General features: G+C 41.1%; 1 protein-coding gene across 2 annotated transcripts in view; it reads left to right on the forward strand.

Annotated features, from left to right (window-relative positions):
- LOC122646175 (vacuolar protein sorting-associated protein 54, chloroplastic) overlaps nt 1-26,031 on the forward strand; it is a 130,514-nt gene that overhangs the window by 67,531 nt on the left and 36,952 nt on the right. For both annotated transcript variants that reach the window (XM_043839668.1, XM_043839669.1), the window contains exons 9-13: nt 3,772-3,943; nt 4,014-4,097; nt 4,191-4,615; nt 7,169-7,322; nt 8,327-8,408. In XM_043839668.1, coding sequence (XP_043695603.1) covers nt 3,772-3,943; nt 4,014-4,097; nt 4,191-4,615; nt 7,169-7,322; nt 8,327-8,408 — 917 coding nt within the window. The remainder of the gene's footprint in view (nt 1-3,771; nt 3,944-4,013; nt 4,098-4,190; nt 4,616-7,168; nt 7,323-8,326; nt 8,409-26,031) is intronic.

Raw genomic sequence — 26,031 nt, forward strand, 5'->3', positions numbered from 1 at the left:
TGGCACTTCTTCACAACCTAGCATTCCGATCCGTACATCATGGCCGGTCTAATGACAATCCTATAAAATTTTCCTTTAAGCTTTAAAGGGATACGTTGATCACACAGAACTTTGGTTGTGCCTCTCCACTTCATCCACCCTATTTTAATCCTTTGGGGAACATCGTCATCTATGTCGCCTTTCTTGTTCATGATTGATCCCGGATATCTAAAGTGATTATTTTGCGGGATCTCCTCCTCAATATTACCACTTCATTATCTAACTCAGAGTTGCTAAAGTTACACATCATGTATTTGGCCTTAGTTCTACTTATCTTCAGACCTTTTGATTCCAAGGTTGATCTCCATAGTTCCACTTTGGTGTTAATCCTTGCTTTTGTCTCATCTACCAAAATAATATCATCTACAAAGATCATACATGGGACCTCCCCTTGTATGCTTCTAATTAAGTCATCCATGATAAGCGCAAACAAGTAAGGGCTGAAGGCTGATCCTTAGTGCAACTCCAAGTTTATTTATATGGCACTTCTTCACAACCCAGCATTCCGATCCGTACATCATGGCCGGTCTAATGACAATTATATAAAATTTTCCTTTAAGCTTTAAAGGGATACGTCGATCACACAGAACTTCGGTCGTGCCTCTCTACTTCATCCACCCTATTTTAATCCTTTGTGGAACATCGTCATCTATGTTGCCTTTCTTGTTCATGATTGATCCCGGATATCTAAAGTGATCACTTTGCAGGATCTTCTCCTCCTTAATATTACCACTTCATTATCTGACTCAAAGTTGCTAAAGTTACACATCATGCATTCGGTCTTAGTTCTACTTATCTTCAGACCTTTTGATTCCAAGGTTGATCTCCATAGTTCCACTTTGGTGTTAATCCTTGCTTTTGTCTCATATACCAAAACAATATCATCTGCAAAGATCATACACCATGTGACCTCCCCTTGTATGCTTCTGATTAAGTCATCCATGATAAGCGCAAACAAATAAGGGCTTAAGACTGATCCTTGGTGTAGCCCAATTGAGATTGGGAATTCACTACCTTGGCCCCCTGCTGGTCTAACGCTAGTCACCACATCAGCATACATATATTTAATTATGTCTATGTAAGTACATGACACCCTTCTCTTTTCTAAAATATTCGAGATTAGCTCTCTGGGAACTCTATCATAGGCTTTTTCCAAATCTATAAAGACCATATGAAGATCTTTTTTGCCCTCTCGATATCTTTCCATGAGTCTCCTTCATAAGAAAATTGCCTCCATTGATGATCTCACTGGCATAAATCCGAATTGGTTTTCCGATATAGTAGTCTCCTTTCTCAAGTGAGCTTCAATAACCCTCTCCCATAACTTCATCGTATGGCTCGTTAACTTTATGCCCCTGTAGTTATTACAATTTTGAATATCTCCTTTGCTTTTGTAAACTAGGCCCACAAAGCTTCTCCTCCATTCATCTGACATTCTCCTAGTGGTCGTTATCTTGTTAAACAACTTGGTTAACCAGGATACACTACAAAGTCCTACGTTCTTCCACACCTCAATTGGGACCTCGTCTATACTTGGAGCTGTGCCTACTTTCATCCTTCTTATTGCTTCTTTTACTTCATGCATCATAATTTTGTATACATATCTATGCGAAGAGGAATCCCGAATTTTGTGTACATATCTATACCTGGAGCTTTGCCTACTTTCATCCTTCTTATTACTTCTTTTACTTTCATGCATCATAATTTTGTGTACATACCTCAATTGGGATCTCATCCCTGTCACTTGTGGGGTCTTCATTGAGGTGTCCGTGGAAGTACTCTTTCCATCTATCTTCAATGTCCTCATCCTTAATAAGAACTCTGCCATCCTCGCTCTTAATACATCGAACATGGTCTAAATCTCTTGACATCCGTTCTCTCACTTTTGCTATTTTAAAAATAGCCTTTTCCCCAACCTTTGAATTTAGATTATTGTAAAGGTCATCATATTTCTTCGCTCTTGCTTTCCCTACGATCTTCTTGGCTTCGTTTTTGGCCAACTTGTATCTTAGTAAATCCTCTTCCTCTTTAGACCTTTGCCAAGACTTAAAACAAGCTTTCTTGGTCTTAATGGCTGCTTGGACTTCATCATCCCACCACCAGGTCTCTCTAGGGGCATGCGGAATGCCTTTCATTTCCCCCAACACCTCTTTAGCAACCTTCTTTATACAACCCACCATCTCGTACCACATCGTGTTGGGGTCTCCATCAAGATCCCATTTTCCTTGTTTGATCACTTTATTCCTTATAAGTTTCACTACTTAATCTTAGGACAAGAAGGCTTACATATCCTACGCTTCTGTGAAGTAAGGCACAAGTCCAGGACCACCATTCTATGTTGTTGGGAGGTTAGGCTATCCCCAGGGATAACCTTACAGTCTTTACAGTGCAGTCTGTCAGTCTTTCTGGTTAAGAGAAAATCTATTTGGCTAGCATGATGTCCGCTGCTAAGAAGTTGCACATTTGAATTTACTATGGCTCCATTTGAAGCTCTAGACTGCTATTCTTTTTTTTGGTTGGCTAAGAAATTTGGAAGATGACAGAATTTCAGATTAGTACTTAAAAAAAGTGGGGGAGGGGGGGGGGGGGGAGAACCATAGTTGTCAAGGCATTTCTTACGTGAAGGAGGGGGTGGGGAAGGGGTTTAAGCCTCATGTGACCAGTCACCGTATCTGTCGAGACACCCGTACCTAAAAATCAAGTGTTGGGACCTCTACATGTGACTGCTCTTGAGCAATTCTCGTTTCTACCCTTACAAGTTTCTATGGTATCATATTTATATTTTGTTCCTAATAACCTGTTTGTAAAATGTATGTATGCATATTCATGCTTCTCTCTCTCTCTCTCTCTCTCTCTCTCTATATATATATATATATATATATATATATATATATATATATGTCATAAATGTATATATGTATATATGTATGGTCGGGGCTATAAAATATGACGCTTGGCTTAGCTCCTTGGCTTTGCCTAGGCATCCCCTCCAAGGTGCCATGGCGGTTGGCCATCACCTTGATGCCATGATAACCATGCACAGAACTCTAAGCCGCATATAACAAGCTAAAGCAGACTACAAGAATCTCAAGCAACTCCTAGGCCATTAACTATGGTATAACTTCTTTGAGATTCTGAGGGGAATTGATTCTCTGTAGGGATTCTATTTTCCGTTTTCACAGAAGTTTGATTCTTCAAAGTAGCTCTTCTATTTTTTGATATTTTAAAGTAGTTTCCTTGAAGCAAGAAAAAAAATTACTCTTCTCATTCTAGGAATCACACCCTCGGTTATTTATAGGGATCATTCGTATTTGAGGGTTAACTTACTGTAAGAATCAAAAAGTGTTTTCCTAAATCAAAGAAGTGTTGAGGGATTCTATTTTCTGTTTTCACAGAAGTTTGATCCGTCAAAGTAGTTCTTCTATCTTTTGATATTTTAAAGTAGTTTCCCTGAAGCAAAAATTACTCTTCTCATCTTAGGAATCACCTCTTCGGTTATTTATTGGGATCATTTGTGTTAAGGGTTAATTTACTGTAAGAATCAAAGAAGTGTTTTCCTAAAAGAACAACTATAGAAAATTTGAAGTTTTTCTAATGCAGCCTAAGTGGCTTTCATTTCAGAGTTGATGGTTTCCTTTTGGTAATTTGTCAATTTTTCATATGCTACATAGGGAAATGTAGTATTGCTAAGGTTAAATACCTTGAGTGTTCTGATAAAACTGTCATTGGCAGAGCTGATGTGCTTCGAGAAAACACAGAAGCTGTGTTTGCAGCTTGTGATGCTGCTCATGGAAGATGGGCAAAACTCCTTGGTGTCCGTGCTCTTCTGCATCCGAAATTAAGATTGCTGGAGTTTTTAAGCATTTACAACATCACTCAGGATTTCATAAGTGCTACTGAGAAGGTACTACTTGTATATGAGGTGTAATACTGTTGTTTATGGTTTTGATGCTAAATTTCTCTTACATGAACAGATTGGTGGAAGGTTGGGCTATAGCATCCGCGGGACACTGCAGTCCCAGTCGAAAGCCTTTGTTGATTTCCAACATGACTCTAGAGTTAGTGTCTCTTACAATGCTGAAGCATATTAGTTCTCCCTAAGTTGTACTACATATTTTTGCCTGGCTTAACTGCTTGATTGGTTATTGTAGATGGCAAAGATTAAGGCAGTTCTTGACCAAGAAACATGGGTTGCGGTAGATGTACCTGATGAATTCCAAGCTATTGTGGACTCACTCCTTTGCTCTGAATCTTTGATCAATGGGAGCCAGCTTGATACTCCTGGTAATATGGCAGCAAGCTATATTGAACAAATCTCAAAAATCAGTGGTCCGCTCTTGGTAGATGGTGGGGGATCTTATACTCAACAGCATGTTGAGCAGCCTGACTCTGTCGAGACCTCAGTAGATGATAGCGGACAAATCAAATCCACTTCATTGGCTGGTGGACATCAAGGGAGTAGAACTGATGTTTCAGTTCTTTCTACTCGAAATGAAGATGGTAACATGAAGGAACAAGGGAAATATACCTCTCAAACCCTTGTATATAAAGGTCTTGGTTATCATATGGTGAACTGGTAAGATCTCTTTTCCTTCCCCCTTTCTCTGTTTTAAGCGTTGTGTTTATGAATCTTCAGTTTTTCTTCTGATTCCATATGCTGTGACTTGTTTCACTTGAATGAATTGTGTGATACTGATTCATCAACTGGTTGCTCATTGTTTCAGTTGAATGTGTTTCTTCTCCTTACTGATTTAGTGTATTTGGATATGCTCATGCTTTATATATGTTGGATGCTGTCTGTATTTCTGTTATCGTGATTCATTTCCACGCTGTTTGTGACATGCGCCATGACAAAACATTTGCATTGGCAAACATGGTTGGGTCATTGTGATAGAGGACATGATGCAGATTCCCCAACTGGACAGAAAAAGAAGAAGAACCAAGGAGAATCGAGCCAGCCTCAAATGGACCAGAACTGGTCCAGCTCGAGCCAGCCAGGAAGACCAGTTCGAGCCTGCCAGCTGGCCTTCTAGAAGATCCCTTTTGCTGGCCACGATTTTGACAGGAGATCTGGTCGTTGACCAGTCAAATCTCCAACTGTCTAGTTTCTAAGTTATTTAGTTACTATTTTAGTGTCCATTTTTTGTTTTAGATGGATGGATTATAAAGCCTTAGTAGTTTCTAATTCTAGGTAAGGAAGGAACATATTTTGAATAATAGAAATTTTCAGGCTATGCTTGCCATTGGTTATGTGTGAAAATTCTTGTTTCAACGGCTGGGATTGGTGTGGGTGAGAGACCCAGGGTTGAGAAAGCCCATCACCCTACCCCCTTCTTCTTCCATCCCTATTTGATCTACACTGCTGTGCTGTTTCTGTGACTGCAATTAACCACTGTGAGGGTACACTTAACTCCTTATCAGTTGCTGCTGTAACACACCCAGAGAATGCTTAACGTACCTTGCAGCCTACTGTTCCTGCTTGGATTCCCCAGCATCTTCAGGCCTTTATAACTCCTCAACGAACCATCAGAACCTGCTGGGTTTTGGAACACAAAGTACCTGCACAAGGACCTACACTTGATCCTGACTTGGAGTCTAAAACTCCCTCTGGTTTGCAAGATCTCCATCAACTTTCTAATTTTGAATCTGTCCTATTTCTCAGCAACCCTTGGTCAGAATTGACTGAGATTTGAAGGGTTTTGCTACTGCTGTCTGGGCCTTCACTTGACCTCAGTTTCAGCCTCTACTGCTGGCTGGAATGTTCTACAGCCCCACCTTCTAATTCTGAGCTTTACCTTCTATTTTCAAGACCAAGTCAGATCTCCACTTCTGACCATCAGAGTTGGAGCAGATTTGGAGCAGGCATTCACACCGCCAAGCTAGTTTTCGATCAGATTTGGAGTCCATTCCCACGGCTGGTTTGCTCAGATTTGATTACTTTCTAATTTCAGCCTTTTCTCCTATTTTGTGTTGTGGGTTTAATTTGGGGCTTTGTTAACCCTAACCTAGTCTTACATTAGGACCTGATATGGTTCAGGGTTCTAGAAGAGTCTAGAAGCAATTAAGTGTTAGAACCACACTGTACTCGAGAATTAAGCTACAAGGAGGAACTTGAAGAATCTGACTGATACTGATGATCTGATCCAATATAGTAACTAAATTCAGGTCTAGATTAATTCTGATGATCAAATCTGAAATATAGAAGTAGGACAGAGCAAGTTCTAAGCAATACAGTCATATCAATGTAGTCGTATAAAGGAAAAAGAAGTTAATGGAAGAATAAAGAAGAGAAGAAGAAGAATAACAGTTCAGGAAAAAAGAATAAAATGCAAGGAAAAATAATAGATCTGAGCTGCGGTTGAATGGTGGAAGAAAGAGAAATAGAGAATTAGAGTAGGACTAAGGTCAAATAGAATCATTTCTAATAAAGAAAAGAAATTAAATGAAATCATTTCCATTAAAGACTTATTTTGACTCTCAAAAGATTTTTTTTTTTTTTGGGTTGAAACTTTCAAAAGATTCACACATCGACTCTAACACACATTTTGGCAGCTTCTAATACTCCTAAAAACTCTGATATTTAAAACTAAACATCCAGTACCTATCGATATTAAGGATGATTTCCCCCCCCCCCCCCACCCCCAAATAAAAAACAATTAAAGACTAAACTACCTCTTATGATGCCACTAGCCTCTGCGGGCCTCCCTACGGATTCTTACCAATCCAGACATGCTATGCCTTGTGGGTTCATCAGGACCCCTCACCCAACAAGTAGGTGGAGTGCCTTAAATATGAGTCAAAGTTGCAAAAAATTACAGAAATGTCACTGGATTTCGTTATAGTGAAATGGCATTCCTGTGTTTTCGTGGAACTTTGAACTCGCTTTTAATCATATCTTGTGCTTATCTCAAGCTAAAACTTGACCAATGAGGTGAGTTTGAGATCCTCTATCACAAGGACCCACTTGCAGACATCAATCCACCACATAAATGTGACGTTGAGACATGAGATAGTTCATAAAGCTTTGTTACATTTAGTGTTTCCCATTTCTTTGTTTTTTTCCCCCCTGTAATTTACAGAGGACTTGCTGAAGAGAATTAACTTAAGCTGTGTTTTCCTCTACCTACAGTGGGTTGATATTGCTGAAGATGCTGTCAGAGTATATTGACATGAACAATTGTTTGCCAGCTCTGTCACCTGAAGTTGTGCACCGTGTTGTAGAACTTCTAAAATTTTTCAACACAAGAACTTGTCAGCTTGTTCTTGGAGCTGGTGCCATGCAGGTATGGTTTGCTTTTATGATTTATCAGTACTAAGAATGGAGAAGCAAGAATAAAGAGTTGGGTGCCTGGAATTGTGCACCGTGTTGTCATTTGCTATTTAATGTGTGCCTGGATTCACCATTTGCATTTTTATTTAGTTTGAAACTTAAAGTATCGTGGTTAGCTGGAACCTTGTATCTTTAGATTGATTTGGTACAATGATACCAGTGCCTTTCATCTTAGCCGAAGTGTCTTTCTTGGAAAAGAAATGAAATCAGAATGGAAGTGGAATATGTGTTAAATCCTCCAAACCATTCCCCCCCTTTTTTTTATTTTTAAGAGATAGGTTTTGAACCTATTATTCTTTCTTTAAAGTCCATGCCCTTTCAACCTTACAAACTCTAAATTTTTTTGACACACATTTGGTGTTGCTCATGTCATGATGGATATTTATAATTTCAACCTTCCATTGCCCACAAATTTTAGATTTTTTTTTGGTTGAAGGATGTATGCATAGATTTTTTAACTAGCTTACTTGGACATCGTAAATAAATGTTACATGAGAAGTGTGCATGTACCCATATGTAGTTGGTGGATCCATGGCAGCCTAGTCTCTATAATAATGCTTAGATAGACCTGACTTCTAAACACATGTCTGCCCAAGCACATTTCAAATGCATGTAACATGGGTTTTTTTGTCAATTTCAAAATATTTATTGTTTAATTGATTTTCATGGTTAATCAGGTAGTGGCATTCCAGATTCTTATATCATTATGCTAATGCATTCAGCCAAATTATTTTGAATGGATTCCACTATTGTGATGCTTTTTAACATAAAATGATAATTTTGGTGCTTCATATTTGCTCTTATGGTAATGAGTTTGTATTGCCTTTTGATTTTCTGTTTTATTGTTTCAACATTTTAGTTTGTACCTGTTTCTTATGCACTTATTTCGGTTGCTGCTTTTGATGTTATCAAGTAGTAGCTTTTGCTCCTCTTGACTTTGTTCATGGGGCATTGCAGGTGTCTGGTTTGAAGTCCATTACTTCTAAGCATTTGGCTCTTGCAAGTCAGGTTATCAGTTTTACCTGTGCTATTATTCCAGGTATGTTAATATAATTTGCAGTTCTGATTCCTACTTCCTTTGGAGATGATTACTGCGTTTTAACTTGTTCCTTTCTATGATTGTAGAGTTCATGAAAAGAATTTTGTTGGTTATCATTACTTGGTTGCATGGCTGAACATTTTGTTATGTCTTATAGTTGAAGCTAAACTTACGTTGTTACGGTATTCTTTATGCTGATAGTACTATAAAGAACTGTGGAGAACAAAAAAAATTTATTGGGTAGAGAGCAGAATACAGAGCACAATTTTCAATTCTCTCCCTCCAATCAATAATAAAATACTTTTTAAGGATTTAGAAGATGCTTGAAGGGGCATTGCTTTGTAACCTTTCTTGGTCAATTAAAAGTATTCCTAGTATGGTAGTATAGTAGTATAGTTGTCAAGGCGTCGCCTTGGAATCCAGGCGCCTTGACAACTAGGGTTGCTTTGCGTTCAGGCACCCTCTAATGCCTTGGTTTGCCTAGACGCCGTGACAACTATGATTCGTAGTCATCATCTATGTTATAAATTAAGCTTTTCTTGGCCTTGAGATTGCTTTTGTAACTTTTTAGAATGATGATAGAAAAAGCCTGTTGGTACTTGAAGGACTAAGGTTACCAAGACAGCAATTATAAAAATAATAATAATAAGGGCAAATATCATCCCTCTCCCATCTAATTATCCATAATATCAAACCCCTCCCCCAAGTTTTGAATAATGATAATGCCCTCCCCTACTTTTGAAAGATTCTATCAACTGTACCCTAAGTGGCTATCGGTGTTAAAACAACAGTTCAAAAGATGACATTACCCTTTAATTCTACCTTATACTAGGGTGGCTTTCCGGAACCCTTGGTGTAGGTTTTTAACCTATTCGATGTCATCCCTCTGGGCAAGAACGCCTCTGCAACTCATCGAAGATGGGTTTAATGAGCAGAAGAAGAAGAGTAAAAAGGAAAATCATTAAATAGTGTCTTTCTTAGTGACTTCACTCGACAGATCAGTCCGATGGTTTCCCCTTTCTAGATTATGTGTTGGATTGACCATTTGCTGATCCATTCCAATTAAATCTCAAGCGACTTCACTCGACAGATCGGTCGGGGTTTATCCACTTTCACTTTTTTCTATCCCTATTCCCATTTACCGAATAGGAATACACAGTCACAGAGCATTTGTGATTTAATATGTATTTACAGGTGGGGCTTCAGCCTTCAAGTAATAAAATTTTGATAATAGAGCTTAATGCAATCAGAAAAATTGGGAACGCCTAAGTGAAGATTTCTCTCCACAGTAAAAATTCAAGCAAAATTTAAAAACTGAGTATCAGACAAGATAGAAGCATAGATCTCCTTTAGTATTTTCATTTTTAGGGTGGTTTGATTAAAAAAAGGGTTTTTTTCATGTTCCCCCCCTGAGGTTTGACGTAATTATGAAAAAATCCCTCGGTTTTGAAAAATTCTGCGTGCCCCCCTAAGGTTCTTAACAGTTAATTGATACCCCCATTTTCTGATAGTCTAGGTCTAACAGTGTAAAAATCAAGGGGTGAACTGACAAAAATGCCCTAACAAGAAAAATAAAAAAAATACCTACAACTCATCTTCCCCAAACAATTTGTGGAAGATGAGTTGCAAGTATGAACACCATTAGGTTCTTGAGGTTTTAGGCCTGGATTCCAGCCAAGATTTAGGTATATTTGTCTTTTGGCATTAAAACATAACAAGACGATGAAGACAAGGCTCCTTCTCCATTCTCTGGAGAACGAAGGTGAGAAAGGAGAAGAGGAAGAACCGCTGTCCTCTGCAATCTACACGAAGAGAAGGAGGACGACCGCTGCAAATCTCGACAGCCGCTGCAGCTCGCGACGACTTCTCTTGCATTTCCCCTTTTCGAAACCCTAGGGTTTCACAAACGCTCAAACCCTTTCCTCATCAAAGCCACCAACCATGATTAATTTTCTATCAATTATAAGAATACACAGCGAGTCTTTCCTTGGGTACGCACCTAACAGAGAGAGACAAGGTACTAAAACTTGGAACTCGGTACCAACTCGGTCCCTTGAAAAATCGAGTCGAGTCGAGATCTCGGCGAGATCTTGCTGAGTTGGTGCATTTTTTTTTCCCAACTCGAAGCCTCAACTCAGTGGGTTTTAGACCTAGTTTGGGTCTGTAACTTGGTATTCAGCCTATTTTAGGCCATTTAAACACAATGGCACTATCAGATTTTGCCAAAAAAAAGGTCCACGTAGGAGTTATGTACTGGTCAGACTTAATTTGGTGTGCACGAATGCTGTCAAAATTGCTCTGAATGAAAATATTTTCTTGGACATCAAAACAAATGAATATTTTACCACACTTTTGGTTTTTAGCAATGTTTTACAATATTAAGATTTATGGTATTTTTAGATTTGAGAAAAACCCCAGCATTAGAAAGTTGAAAATTGCACCTACTACCGAAAATCCAGTTTTTGTTCTTGAAATGGGGGGTTGACTTTTTTTCCTTTTGGGATTTTATTTTTTAACTATTTTTATTGGATTCAAATAGGGGGGTATTTGCTTATTTATGAATAATATCTTAAGTAAATGAAATACAAATACAAAGTAAATGAAATACAAATACAAAAGTAAATGAAATACAAATACAAAAACATTTACTTAAATGATATTAGGCATAAATAAGTGTCTATCTTAGTTCCTGGCCTAAATAAGTATTTGTATACCAAGGTTTGCATAGATAGGTGTCTGTATACCAAGATTTTCCACCAAGATCTCGGGATCTGGCACTTATATAAAGGAGTTTGGGTTGAGATTCTCGAGATCTCGAGAACTCGGCGAGATCTCGGTCGAGTTGTTGCACTTTTGCAACTCGTATGCCAATTCGTCTCGGTTTCTCAAAAAACCGAGAAACTCGCGAGTTCTCGGACTATGGAGAGAGATATAGAAGGCACTTTGGTATCGGTCTCTGAACATCTTTCCCAATGCGTCTCCCGTCTGGGAGCCCATTTTCTCTGTATTTGCTCTCTAAGGACAAGTGGCGCTAGGGTTGTGGGTGATAGAGGAGACCACTGTGGATTTGGTCGGAGATAAAGGTATACCTCCCTCTCTCTCTCTCTCTCTCTCTCTGCTTTCTGAGCAGCTAATTCATTTTTCGTGTACAAACCAAATCGATTTCCTGGTGGGCTTCTGAAGTCACTCCAGGGAGTGGGCTTTAAAAATCGATTTCCTATTGATTTCAGATCCATTTCATCTGTCAGATCTGATTTTGTTTATTGAATTAATTAAAAAAAAGCGATTTAAAGTTACATTGGAAGTTTCCATCATTGTTTTCCAAGTTTCTAAACTGTAAATCACCCTGATATCAACAATTACGGAAAACACTGTAGTGCCTCTTGCTCAAATTGATGTGCTATCTCTAATCTAAATTCACCAAGAGATTCATTGCTTTCGGAAATAATTTTTTTTTCTCATTGATTCTTTGGTTTTCTTTCACCTGAACCTGCAAATTGATTTGGTGGAGTAATTGGAAGACATGCCTATCTTCTGCGAAAAATGAATTGGCTGCTCAGAAAGCGTCTCCAAATTTCTTTTTCCCTTGCAAAATTGTTGGAATCCAGGCCCAAAACCTCAAGAACCCATGGTGTTCATACTTGCAACTCATCTTCCCCAAACGATTTGGGGGAGATGAGTTGCAGGTTTTTTTAAAATTTTTCTTGTAAGGGCATTTTTGTCAGTTCACCCCTTGATTTTAACACTGTTAGACCTAGACTAACGGAATAAGGGTATCTGTTAACTGTTAAGAACCTCAGGGGGGCATGCAGAATTTTTCAAAACTGAGGGATTTTTTCATAATTATGTCAAACCTCAGGGGGGGTACGTGAAAAAAACCCTTAAAAAATCTTGTAAATCTAGCTATAAGAGTTAAGAGGTGAGTTTCAATTCTTTTCTCTAGTTTCGATTATTACAGGAAAGAAATAATGACAAAAAGAAAATGTGACTTAAATGGTGTCATGGATGATCCCAATTTTCTTCTTCAAAGTTGGGGAAAATCGTAATTGGGGTAAGTTGATTCCAATTCCAATCCGCCGATTCTTGGAGAAGTTAAAGATGAACCACTTGTATAGACAGTTTGAGAAACAGAACTGATAATCAATATAAACATTCAAGCCTCAAAGAGGATTAAATCTCTGTTCTTTCTACTATTTCCGGATCAAATAAAGCACATAATCACTCTTAACAGAATAAGAAAATAAAACTAAGAGGATAATCAGATTTCAAAGCATTAACAAGGGCGTTAACATAATCACTCGAAAATACAAGAGTGTTAGGAAGAAGAAGCGATGTTGCAGGGGTGGGACGTGCGAGGAAGAAGAAGAAGAGGAAGATGAAGAAACGCAAAAGGGGTTTTTGGGGGAAGGAGATGAAAAAGGGTTTTTGGGGTTGAAGAGGGCAAAATTGGAATAAAATTATATTAAGGGTAATCTGGGGTTTTAAAAAAATTGAAAATGCCCACGCCATCACTTAATGGCGTTTTTTAATGGTTAAGGTACGGTTGATACAATCTTGGGGTAGTAGGGCAGGGCATTATCATTATTCAAAACTTGGGGGTGGGGTTTGATATTAGGGATACTTAGAGGGGAGGGGGATGATATTTCCCCTAATATTAATAATAAAAAAAATTTGGGGGGGGGGGGGTTGGTTTACAACAACAACAAACTCAGCATTATCCCAACTTAATGGGGTCGGTTACATGGATAAAAATAAAACAAAGTAGGGAAAGCTGTAGTGTAAACAATGAAAAAAATGAAGTGATGGGGAATGAGATGAGTGATCAAAAAGGAAAAATGACACATGAAAGATAGAAAATAAATAGAAACCTGAAAAATGAAGGATGAAAGTAAGAGGAAAAAGGCACAGCCCAACAAGTGAGGAGAATCTCAGCTAAATGGGGTCTGCTACGTCGATCCTTAACCTTCAAAAGGCTCTATCCGAGGTCATACCTGGTACAAGACCTAGACTATGCATGTCCTTCCTCACAACTTCTCCTATGGTCATTTTAGGTCTGCCCCTAGTTCTTTTAGCTCCTTCAATCGGAATCATATCACTCCTCTTACTGGGACGTCCTAGGCCTCTGATGAATATGGCCATACCACCTCAAACGACTCTCTTGGAGCTTGTCATTGATCGGAGCAAGTCCCAAGTCATCTCTAATATGCTCATTCTGTATTTTAACCTTCTTAGTTTTTCCGCACATCCATCTTAACATCCTCATCACTGCTACACAACTTCTCAATATGGCACTTCTGAACAACCCAACATTCTGCCCCATACAATATAGTCGGATGTACAACAGTCCTATAAAACTTACCTTTAAGCTTTAAAAGTATACGTTGATCACACAATACTTAGGACACACCTCTCCATTTCATCCATCCCACTTTAATTCTCTATGAAACATCATACTCTATGTCACCTTCTTTATTTATGATTGACCTCAGATATCTAAAATCATTGATTTGCAGTATCTCTCTTTCCTCAATTCGCACCGTGTTAGTATCCATCATAGTGTGGTTAAAATTACACTTCATATACTTTATCTTTGTTCTACTAATCTTAAAGCCTCTTGCTTCCAAGGTTGATCCCCTTAGTGCTAATCCCTTCTCTTGTCTCATCCACTAAAATGATATCATCAGCGAAGATCATACACCACGGGACCTCATCTTGAATGCTCTTGGTTAGGTCGTCCATGATGAGCGCAAAAAAGGTAAGGGCTTAAGGCTGATCCCTAATGTAACCTAATTGAAATTGGGAATTCCTTGCTTTGACCTCCCACAGATCTCACACTACTCACCACGCCCTCATACATATCTTTAATTACATCCACATATTTACTCAACACCCCTCTCTTCACTAGAACATGCCGGATTTAATCTCTAGGGACTCGGTCATAGGTTTTTTCCATTGTCATATGGAGGTTTCTATTTCGTTTTAATTACATTGCGATGGGCAGCATCCAACTTATTTCAATCTAGCAAGTTGTAAATTATCTATGGTTCAAAGTTTGGTGAAATTTCCCCTAGTTTTTTTTCTCCCTCTATTTACATGGGGAGCATGTGTCTCTTCCTGAAGAGATGAGATGTTTTGGGCTTAGACCTTGCCCAGGAGATGAGTTCTGTTTTGATGAAGTAGTTTCTAGTTTGTGGAAAGGGTAAATTCAGCCAAACGATTGTGAGGTAAACAACTGGCAATCTTTGCCCGTCTAATCCATTAGTACCAATTCTTGGAAGGGGATCATGAACAATGGCAAGTCTTCACTAATGGTGTATAGCTTGAGGCGGATAATGAGTACAGATCTGTATTCGGCAGAGTCAGTGGTGTGGTGGTCAAGCTCTTCAGTTCAGATACCCTGAAATAAGTGAAGTTGTAGTTAATAAAGATGTGTTGGTGGGGGATCATATGGTTACTCATGTTGGGAGTGACGCAAAATGCCCTGCCCAGATCCCGGCTCGGGCGAGGGAGCGATGCGCGCTGGCTGGTGTGCAATAAGGAATTAAAGTTGTACCTTCCCTCACTAGGCTTCTTTTGGGGGATTGGCAAGCGCTTAATCCTACAATTGGTATCAGAGCAGGTGGTCGCGAGTTTGAGTCTCCCCGGTGCCATGGGTGCTCTGTTATTGGGCGTGCATTTGGGGGGGGGTTGTTGGGAGTGACCCAAAATGCCCTGCCCAGATCCCGGCTCGGGCGAGGGAGCAATGCGCGCTGGTTGGTGTGCAATAAGGAATTAAAGTTGCAGCTTCCCTCACAAAATGTCTTTTGGGGGATTGGCAAGCGCTTAATCCTACAACTCATGGGGTTGGGATTACTTGAATTTTAATTCTAAGTAGGTTCAGCTACCCTTGTCTCCTCTGCAGTAACTTTTTTTTTTTTTTTTGGGTGAATAAGAAATTCATTACCAAAGAGAGAGAAAAAAAAATTTCCAGGGCCCCCTGAAGGGGAGCAACAAAACAAAGAATCAGAAGCCAAAACCTGAGCTATGAGAGGCAGGAGCAACAAGAGAGACAGAAGAGTGACCCCATGAGACAACAATGAGCCTGTTCCTTGGGGTGTCAGGACAAGAAGAGGGAGAAGTTGACGATAGTTTCACCTTAATTTCAAAGGAAATGGAATCCCAAATCTGCTGATAAGAGCTAGAGTTGGAGATCCATTTCCTGATATTACGCTCCATCCAAATATGATTGAGAGTTGCACAAAAAGCTAACTTTTCGACCGTGTCACAAATAGAGGAACCGGCAAAGGTCATATCAATCCAAATCCATTCACGGGAGAAAGGCAGAATTCTTCTAGTGGCTGGCCAGCATTTGAACAAGACACCTTTCCAAATTGCTGCCGCAGTAGGACACTCAAAGAACAGGTGGTCAGTGTCTTCCACATTGTTCCGGCAGAGGCAGTAAGAGGAGGAAACAGGAATCTGGCGATGACGGAGGAAGGCCTGAGTTGGAAGACAGCTAGTGAAGATCCTCCAAGCCATGAAGCAATGTTGAGGGAAGTGATGCTTAAACCAAAGAAGCTTTCTCCAAGGGACCAATAGACCCTTCAGACGAATGAGATCCCAAGCTGATTTTGAGGAGGAGGAGCTTGAATTGCTTTTCAACCAAGTAACACAGTCACCTCTACCCATATGTCTTCAGGGAATGGAGAGAAGATCATTCCAGATGAGATTAAGCTCCGGAGAGGAGGTAGGAGGAGAGGACCAGCCAGTCTGATCTAAGTTGTCAGCCACCAAAGAGAGACTATGAAGACCAGAAGCATATATGATTCGAGGTGTGATCGAGTGGAGGAGGATCCCCCTTGGGTGCCGGTGGTCCAGCCAAAGAGAGAAAGAGAGACCATCCCCAATCTGAGAGTAAATGGCATGAAGCACTAGGTGATGGGATTCTAAGATCTTACGCCAGACCCAAGAAGAATCAGACTAAGGTGAAGCCGTCTAGATGGAATCCTGACGAAGAGGCCCCGAGTAAATCCAATCAACCGAGATACTTTTTTTTTTTGAAACAATCTTCCAGATTAGCTTGATGGTGCTAGGAAAGTTCACTTCTTTGATTCTTCTAATGACCAAGCCACCTTCCTTCTTAGGCAGACATACAACAGCCCAGCTTAGGGGATGAAGGAACCTTGAAGAATCATTACCCTTCCAAAGAAAGGAAGCCAAAAGAGTTTCCAAGGACTTAATAGTAGCTTGAGGAAGACCGTAGATGCCGGACCAGTAGTTATAGGATGATTCCATAATTGATCTGATAAGCACCAACCTGCCTGCATAAGAGAGAAGCTTGCCTTTCCATAACTGAAGTCTTTTCCGAATGAGATCAAGCATCGGGGTACAGTGGTGCGCTGAGAGCCTAGCAGGAATCAAAGGGAGCCCGAAGCCCCGAAGTACTTAACAGGTAAATGACCCTCTTGGAAACCAGATTTCTCAAGAAAAGCAACCTTGTCCACCTCCGATACCCCAACGTAGAAGACTTAGAAGGGTTGATTCGAAAGCCCGATAACTCCTGGAAGTGCTGAAGACAAAGCATAGTAGATTCGAGAGAGGCAATGGAAGCCTTAGAGAAAATCATCAGGTCATCTGCAAAAGCCAAGTGAGTTAGCTTGAGAGCTTTACACTTTGGCAAAGGAGCAATAAGCTACTGATTAGTGCAAATTTGGATTTCCTTAGAGAGGACTTCCAAGGCCAAAATGAACAAGTAAGGGGAGAGAGGGCAGCCTTGCCGAATTCCTACTGAAGTACCAAAGTAACCAGCCGGCCTGCCATTAACTAACATTGAAAACTTTGGGGAATAGATGCAGGCCTGAATCTTGTTGACAAAAATCAAAGGGAATCCCATCTTGGTCATCACTTGTCTAATAAAATCCCACCTTAGCGAATCTAAAGCCTTTTGGATGTCAATCTTCAGGAGGACAAAGGGGAAATGATTTTTCCTATCAAACCCTCTGATAATGTAATTACAAAGAAGAATCTGGTCCGAGATGTTCCTTCCTGGAATGAATGCCGATTGATTATCATTGATAAGGAGATCCACAATACTTTTAAGCCTTAGAGCAAGAATCTTGGCAATGAATTTGTACAGTAGATTGCATAGAGCAATGGGTCTGTCAGTCATAGCAGATGCACCATCCTTTTTGGGAATGAGGCAAAGAAAAGTGTCATTGATATCCTTGACCTGATTAGGATTGAAGAAGAAGCTTTCAATGACCGCAATAAGGTCCAATTTAATGATGTCCCAGGTAGCTAAGAAGAAACCATACTAAACCCTTTCGGACCAGGAGCTCCAGACACCTTGAGAGAATGGATGGCTACCACAATCTCATCTTCTTTAGGAATGGAGCTCAAAGAGTAAAGGTAAACTGATGGAATGAACTTGTTGAGTAAGTCATTCGGGATGGGTGAAGAGTCCACCTGAGTGCAGCTGAAGATTCCCTTGAAGTGCTGAACAGCCAAGTCTTTAATATCTTTAACTGTAGATGCAATAGAATCATCCTGGGCTGTAAGCTGAACAATGGAACTAGCATTGACTTTGGCTTTCAGAGATCCGTGGAAATAGGCAGTATTGGAGTCGCCCAGATCTAATCACTTGATTCTAGATTTCTGCTTCAGGAAAGTTTCTTCACGAGCAAGTAAGGAGAAGAGCTCAAGAGAAATCTCTTTCTCCTCTTCAGCTAAAGCACTATTGAAATTGTCAGATTGCAACCGAAATTGAATAAAGCCAAGCCTATCCTTGCAATCCAAAACCTGTTGGGAAATGTTGCCAAAAGTGATGTTGTTCCAATCTTTGAGGGCAGCCTTAACATTTCTGAGTTTTTTGGAGAAAGCAATGAGAGGGGTAGAAAAAGCAAAGACAGGTTTGTCCCAACCTTCTTGAACTGTGGATAAAAAAAAGGGGTGGAGGACCACATGTCGAAATATTTGAAGGGCTTAGGACCAAAAGAAGTGAAAGGCTGAATAGCAAGGGAAATGGGGGAGTGGTCGGATAAGTCCGGGTTGTCAAAGGTAGCATGAGAAGAAGGAAAAGCTGAAAGCCAATCTTCATTGACCATCACCCTATTAAGCTTACAAGAGATACGATGAATACCAGCCCTTTTGTTGCACCAAGTTAGGGAAAACCAGACCATCTAAGATCATTCACTCCAATATCCTCAATACACTCATTGAACGAATTTATTGCTTCCAACCCAAGTGGTCTCCTCGCTTTTCATAGCTGTACCTGATGATATTAAAATCACTACCCAAGCCTCATGGGTGAGACCCAGTTTGGCTAGCAATTGATCGAAGATCAATCCATAAGGGAAAGATGAATGAATTGAGATGAAGAAGGAGAGGTGTCCCAGACAGTCCGAGAAGGAAAGATGAGTGAATTGAGATGAAGAGGACAAGAGGGATATAGAGATTTTGCTGGGGTCCCAAAGAAGCAAGCAGACTGAACTTGTTCTGATTGAATCAACGTCCCATCATCTTTCTAGCAATGGTTCCGGTGATGAAACCTGGTTCTAAGTCTTCCACGGGAGACAGAGCGAAGCTCCTTGTTGATTTTGTGAAGCCCAGTTGACTCTTCTTCAACGGCAGGGGGAGCTAAGCTAGAGTTGGCCTGGGCCGAAGGGATGCAGAGCTTCGAGCCATGTCCGAAGGTTTTGCAAACCTCGCAATGAGGTGGCTTCCATTCATAGTGGACCTCTTGTTCAAAGGAAAAATCTTCACCCTCCTTCACCGTGATAAAGGAAGGGAGAGGGTCTTGCGCAAAGACCTCAATACAGATCCTCACATAAGCCAGCCTATCTTTGCGCCGAGTTCTCAAAAAAGAGGGGTGCCCAAGATAGAGCCTACGGTACTAAGTCCGTCAGTGCACCAATAGTTGAGAGGCAGCCTAGGATGAGTAACCCAGAGAGGGATGGTGGAGGTATTTACACGCCGGAGCTGCAGGTGACGGTGCCACTGACGCAAGAAGATAGGTTTCTTTCCTACCACCCAGGGTCCACCCTCGAGTGCACGAACCTTATCAGTCTCAGAGGAAAATTTGAAAATGAAGAACCCATTGTCCAAGAGGAAGGTATCCAGGCTACCTTAAGTTCGCCATTGCTTGGAGAGAGATAACTTGATCGTATGAAAGGGAGGCCTGGAGCCAAGGAAGTGTCCGACAAGGCAATTCTCCCAAAGTTTGGCTTTGGAATCAAGGAAGTCAGGAGGCCAGAGAGCCACCTTGGAGGAGCCAACAGAGGCGGGGGCAACAAAATGGAGAGGAAGTCCATCAGAGTGAGTGCCAGCACCAGGAGCAAAGAGCGAACTCCAGGCTGAAGTTTGGCCAACTAGGGGATTTGAGGGTGGAGGAGGAGGTGGCAGAGGAGAGGTAGAAGATGGAGACGGCATACCAAAAGATGAAGGAGAACCAAGGGAGAAGGAGGTGATCACACCGGCACGGCAAGTCGGTGCCGGAGGAGACCAGAGGGAACCAGCATCATCGAGCAACTTTGACCAAGGAGAAGGTTATGTGTAAAGCATCCTCTGCAACAACTTAATTCTGTGGAAAGCAGAGTTGGTTTGTGTTAGATTATATGGGCCAGAATACCGTGGGGGGTATTATGGATTTTTTACTGTTTTATTTCATGTACAGCCATGTCGGCTATGATAGGGACAATTCTATTCATGTAGTTTTGATTCCTTATTATAAATATATGACTTGGGGTCTACCTTAGACCATCCAAGTATTCACTCCTAATTCTAATCTCTCAACATGGCATCAGAGCAGGTTTGAATTACGGAATTTCCTACCATTCTCGATTTCCCCCCTCCTCCCTTTGACTCTCGATCTCTTCTTCCCACCCCCTCTTCTGTTTTGATATTTTCTCTCCATCATTCTCCCACTAGGGCAGCACTGATGAGGTGATCGACAGATCCAGTTGCTGCCCTCCTTTACCTCATCCTATTATACAGTTTTGATAGATAGGGACAAGTTCTTGCTGCCTGCGATATTTGCTTCTTCAGTTTTTTTTGGATTGCTTTCACTTCTTTCCAAGGGCCCAATCTACCTCATTGAAGACTCAAGAACTGCGGCAGTATTTATTTCTTTGGATAAGTTCCTATCTCCAACAAGATTGAAGACCTAGATCGATTTCTTTTCATCAAATCAGGGTTTTCTCAAAAACCCTGACAAATATTGATCTAGGAGTTTCAGGTTTCCATTGGGGCTGGTTTTTTGGAGGAGTACTTCAGTCCTATTAGAAGCATACTCGATCCAAGTTTCAGCTCTATCTGGTGTTTTTTTGTCAGCAATCATCCCTCCATCGATTTCAGCAAAATCAGGGTTTTTTTCAAAACCCTGAAAAAGTTGATCTCAAGGATTTCTCTTTCAGATGCTGCTGGTTGTTTGAGACATCTCTCCCTACATTAAAAAAGGATTCTCCACCAAATTTCAGCCCTTAGCTTGAAGGGATTCTTGGGTTTCTCATCACACCAACTTCTCTATGATCATGGGTGATTCAGTTGATTTGACTGCAACTTTTATTGGTGATGGCCAAGGCAAATCAGAATTTCATACCTTTCCTCCTAATCCAATCAAACTGGATGGTTTCAATTACTTGCTTTGGTCTCGGTCTGCTTCCTTTGCCAATGCTGCCCGTGGCCTTACTGGTCACATTAATGGCACCATTGTCATGCCAACTGAGACTGGTCATGCTCAAGAAAGATGGCTTGAATAATGGGGTGTTCATGTCATACCTCATTGGTTCGATGACTTCAGAACTTGCGCATGGATTTCTTCTCCTTGATACAACCTCTCAAATATGGGCTGCTTGCAAGGAAACTTATGAGCAGCTTGGCAATGATGCCCAGGTGTATGAACTCAAGCAGAAGGTGCTTCACACTACTCAAGGAGAGTTGTCAGTCTCCACATACTATTCTACTTTGCACAGCCTTTGGCAGCAATTGGACCACTTCTCTGATTATCACCCTACTACAGCTGTTGACATTACTTCATACAAGAAGCATGTGGACAAGATCAGAGTGTATGACTTTCTTGCTGGTTTGAATGTGGAGTATGACCAAATTCGGGTTCAGGTGTTGGGCCATAAACATTTTCCCACCCTTGAACAGTCTTATGCTTTGGTCTCCTCCGAGGAAAACCGCAGGGCTGCCATGCTACACCCCCTATTACTGACAGATCAGCCCTCAAGGCTGCTGCCCCGGCTACTCTTGCACCTGTTGGCACTGCTTCTCTTGGTGATTCTACCACAGGGACTGTTGTTTGTGAGCACTGTCACAAACCCTACGACACCAAAGAGAAGTGCTGGAAACTTCGTGGGAAACCAGCTGACTTTGAAGCAAAAAGGGCTGCCAAGACAAAGACAAAGCAAAAGAACAAGGCTCATCACACTGAGACTGTTACTACAGCCCCTGCTACTGACATTGGTCTATTCTAGGATGATCTACATGCATTCCTACATGTGCTAAGGACTTCCGCTGCTGTTGCCTCTACTACATCAGTTGATACTGCCAACTCCATTGCTCCTTCAGGTTCACACTTTGCCCGGTCAGGTATTCCATTTGGTGGTCACTGTGCTTCTGTAGCTTCCCATCCTTGGATCATAGATTCTGGAGCTACAGATCACATGACCGGTTCCTATAGCCTGTTCCGTCGTTATTCTCCCACTTCTAGGAAAGACAAGGTCAAAGTAGCTGATGGTTCCCTTCCCTTCATATCTGGAAAAGGAATCATCAACTGTACTACTTCTTCTCTTCCTTTTTCCTTTGTTTTACATATTCCTAATTTTACTACTAATCTTCTTTCTAGTAGTAGTATTACTCGTGATCTTAATTTCAAAGTAATTTTTTTTTTCCTTCCCATTGTAATTTTCCGGATCTAGACTCTGGGAAGACGATTCGATTGGGTAAAGTGCATGGTGGATTGTACCTGCTTGAAGATGGTCGTCCCTCTCCACCACCATTACCTTCTCCGCTACCTTAGAACTCCTTGGTTTCTTCTGAACTTTACCAATGGCACTCTAGATTAGGTCACCCTCCATTAGGAATTTTAGCACATTTATTTCCTAGTTTGGTCACCCATGTACTAAGGATGACTTTTTTTGTGAGGCTTGTGTTCTGGCCAAACAGACACGATCAACTTATTCTTTATCAAATAAAAGGAGTTCTTGTTTTCAATTGGTGCATTCTGATGTTTGGGGTCCTAGTCATAAAACATCTCTTTTTGGTCACCGATGGTTTGTTTCTTTTATTGACTGTCACTCTAGGCACACATGGGTGTATCTTTTACACACAAAAAATCATGTTTTTGAGTATTTTCGGCATTTTCATAAAATGGTCCAAACTCAGTTTCAGGCTACTCTCAAAATATTGATAAGTGGTAATGGAACCAAGTATAAAGAATCTCACTTTCAAAACTATCTAGCTAACCATGGTATTGTTCACTAGACCAGTTGTGTTGATACCCCTGCCCGGAATGGTTTGGCAGAAAGGAAAAACCACCGCTTGTTAGAGGTGGCCAGGGCTTTGATTTTTGCTAGATATATCCCATCTCAGTATTTGGGAGATGAACTCACTGCTGCCTATCTCATCAATAGGCTACCTTCCCAGGTTCTTGACTCCCGTAGTCCAGCTGAAGTTTTACTGGGGAATTCCTCCTTTGTTGTTACTCCCAAGGTGTTTGGTTGTGTGTGTTATGCTAGAGATACAAAATCTCCAGGCAAACTTGAATCTAGGGTGTTACGTTGTATTTTCTTGGGTTATTCACCAACCCAGAAGGGTTACAAGTGCTACCACCCCCCTTCCTGCCGTACTTTGGTCAATATGAATGTTATTTTTCATGAGACAGTTTTCTATTATTCTTCACCACCTCTTCAGGGGGAGTGTTCTAGTGAAGATGTGTTGTCCTTTGAGGTTCCTCTTCTTGAGGTTCCTCCTTTTCTAACCCCTACGGCTGCTGTCTAGCCACCTACAGTTGCTGTCCAGCCACCTACGGCTGCTGCCTAGCCTCCTTTGACTGTTGCCCAATCTCTCTTGGCTGCTGTCCAGCCCCCTCTGACTATTCCCCCCTCATCCGAAGGGAGTCCTTTATAGGGGAGACCATGGGAAAGAGTGTTGTTGATGTTTCTATTCAGGGGGAGTTGACTCCTGTCCATAGAACTATTGGTGAGTTTCAGAAGAAGATTGACAACTCCAATATGATCACCTATAAAAAAGGAAGCACCAAAAGGGGACAGCTTCAATCCCCTGTAGCACCGATACCCATCCAGTTGCCGGCTCAAGATCCAGATCTTTCCTCTCCTGGTAAGCCCTCTTCCTCCGACCTACCTATTGCTCATCGCAAAGGTATTAGGACTTGCACTGTGCATCCTATATCTCGTTTTGTTTCTTATAGTTCTCTTTCTCCTTTTCGTGCATTTGTATCTTCTCTTTCTTCTGTTTCCATTCCTAAAAATTGGCAGGAAGCATCTACAGATGGAAAGTGAAAGGTAGCAATGTTGGAAGAAATGCGAGCACTACACAAAAATAATACGTGGGATCTTGTGGCTCTTCTTCCAGGGAAAAAATTAGTTGAATCTAAATGGGTCTTTGTGGTCAAACAAAAGGCAGATGGGACAGTGGATCGTTACAAGGCACGACTGGTTGCAAAGGGGTTCACTCAAACTTATGGAGTTGACTATCAGGAGACCTTCGCACTAGTGGCGAAACTCAACACTGTAAGGGTGTTATTGTCTTGTGCTGCACATCTTGGGTGGGATCTTCAGCAGTTGGATGTAAAGAATGCCTTCCTCCATGGGGAGCTTGAGGAAGAGGTATATATGGATGTTCCACTAGGTTTCTCTGATGACAGGACCAGGGGCAAGGTCTGTAAATTGAAGCGTGCTCTTTATGGTTTGAAGCAGTCACCTGGAGCCTGGTTTGGCAAGTTTCACAAGGGTATGATTTCAGCAGGATATAAGCAAAGCAATGCTGATCACACTTTGTTCATCAGACGAGTTGGTGACAAAGTAACTATTCTCATAGTCTATGTGGATGATATTGTGGTCACTGGTAATGATGGTGATGCTATCATGAAATTGAAGCACTTTCTTGGCCGTGAGTTTGAAGTAAAGGATTTGGGGACTCTAAAATATTTTCTAGGGATAGAAGTTGCTCAATCTTCAAAGGGCATCTTTCTTTCTCAAAGAAAATATATCCTAGATCTGTTGTCTGAGACTGGGTTGCTAGGTTGTCATCCTTTAGATTCTCCTATGGAAGTTTCTACAAGACTTAGGGAGAAAGAGGGTGAACCTGTCGACAAAGGCCGTTATCAGCGATTAGTGGGCAAACTAATCTATCTCTCTCACACACGACCTGACATAGCCATTGCTGTAAGTTTGGTGAGCCAGTTTATGCATGATCCTTATTCCTCTCGCATGGAGGTTGTCCTTCGTATTTTGCGATATTTAAAGTCTGCTCTAGGAAAAGGAATTCTTCTCTCTCCCAATGGTCATCTGAAGGTTGAAGCTTATACTGATGCCGATTAGGCTGGCTCTATTGACCGAAGAAGCAGAATGTTGTGGCAAGGTCCAGTGTTGAAGCAGAGTTCCGTGCAATGGCATAAGGAATCTGTGAACTTTTGTGGTTTAGAGGATTATTGTAGGATATTGGTGTTGCTATCCATCTTCCCATGATGCTTTATTGTGATAATAAAGCAGCCATTAGCATTGCTCATAACCCTGTCCAACATGATTGTACTAAGCATGTTGAGGTTGACCGACATTTCATCAAGGAGAAGCTTGAAGCCGGACTCATCGGTGTTCCCTTTGTGAAGTCTGTTGATCAGTTAGCCGATGTGTTCACCAAGGGGCTAAGTGGCAAAGTGTTTCTTCCTATCTTAGTCAAGTTGGGCATGCACGACATATATGCTCCAACTTGAGGGGGAGTGTTGGATTATATGGCCAGAATACCGTTGGGGGTATTCTGAACTTTTATTGTTTTATTTCATGTACAGCCATGTCGGCTATGATAGGGACAATTCTGTCCATGTAGTTTTGATTCCTTATTATAAATATATGACTTGGGGTCTACCTTAGACCATCCAAGCATTCACTCCTAATTCTAATCTCTCAACAGTTTGTTCTAAATGAAATATCAATCCTTGCCTTTTGGAATTCAGGATTTCAGGACATGGATGACTTTCCTAATCAGATTTGGATTAAATGTTTTGCCACTGAGGTTCAGGTTTTCAATTTGCCTCTTGCGGTCTGCCCTTCCAAAGGTTCTGGCAAATGGCAGTTTGGTTGTCAAAGGGCATTGTGTTCTGAATGTCTTGTTTTTGTTCAAGTTCATAAGAGGCTCCTTTACATATTTTTCTGTACTTTCAGTTCTCATTTGAAGATGGATTTTGTTTGAAGAATGCCAATGTGCTTTGGGTTACGCCTCTGGGAAGAGGTTCTGGTTTTGCTGGAAGGGCATCAATATATAAGGGGCATGGCTAGTGTTTGCTCTTATGCCTAGTGCTATCCTTGGAGGGAGGGAGAGAGAGAGAGAGAGAGAGAGAGAGAGAGAGAGAGATATTGGAGGATTTGCTAAACCAGCCTACAGGGCCATTGGAAAAGTTATTTGG

Source organism: Telopea speciosissima, chromosome 11 (genome assembly GCF_018873765.1).
Source record: "Telopea speciosissima isolate NSW1024214 ecotype Mountain lineage chromosome 11, Tspe_v1, whole genome shotgun sequence".
In the NCBI taxonomy this organism is placed as follows: domain Eukaryota; kingdom Viridiplantae; phylum Streptophyta; class Magnoliopsida; order Proteales; family Proteaceae; genus Telopea; species Telopea speciosissima.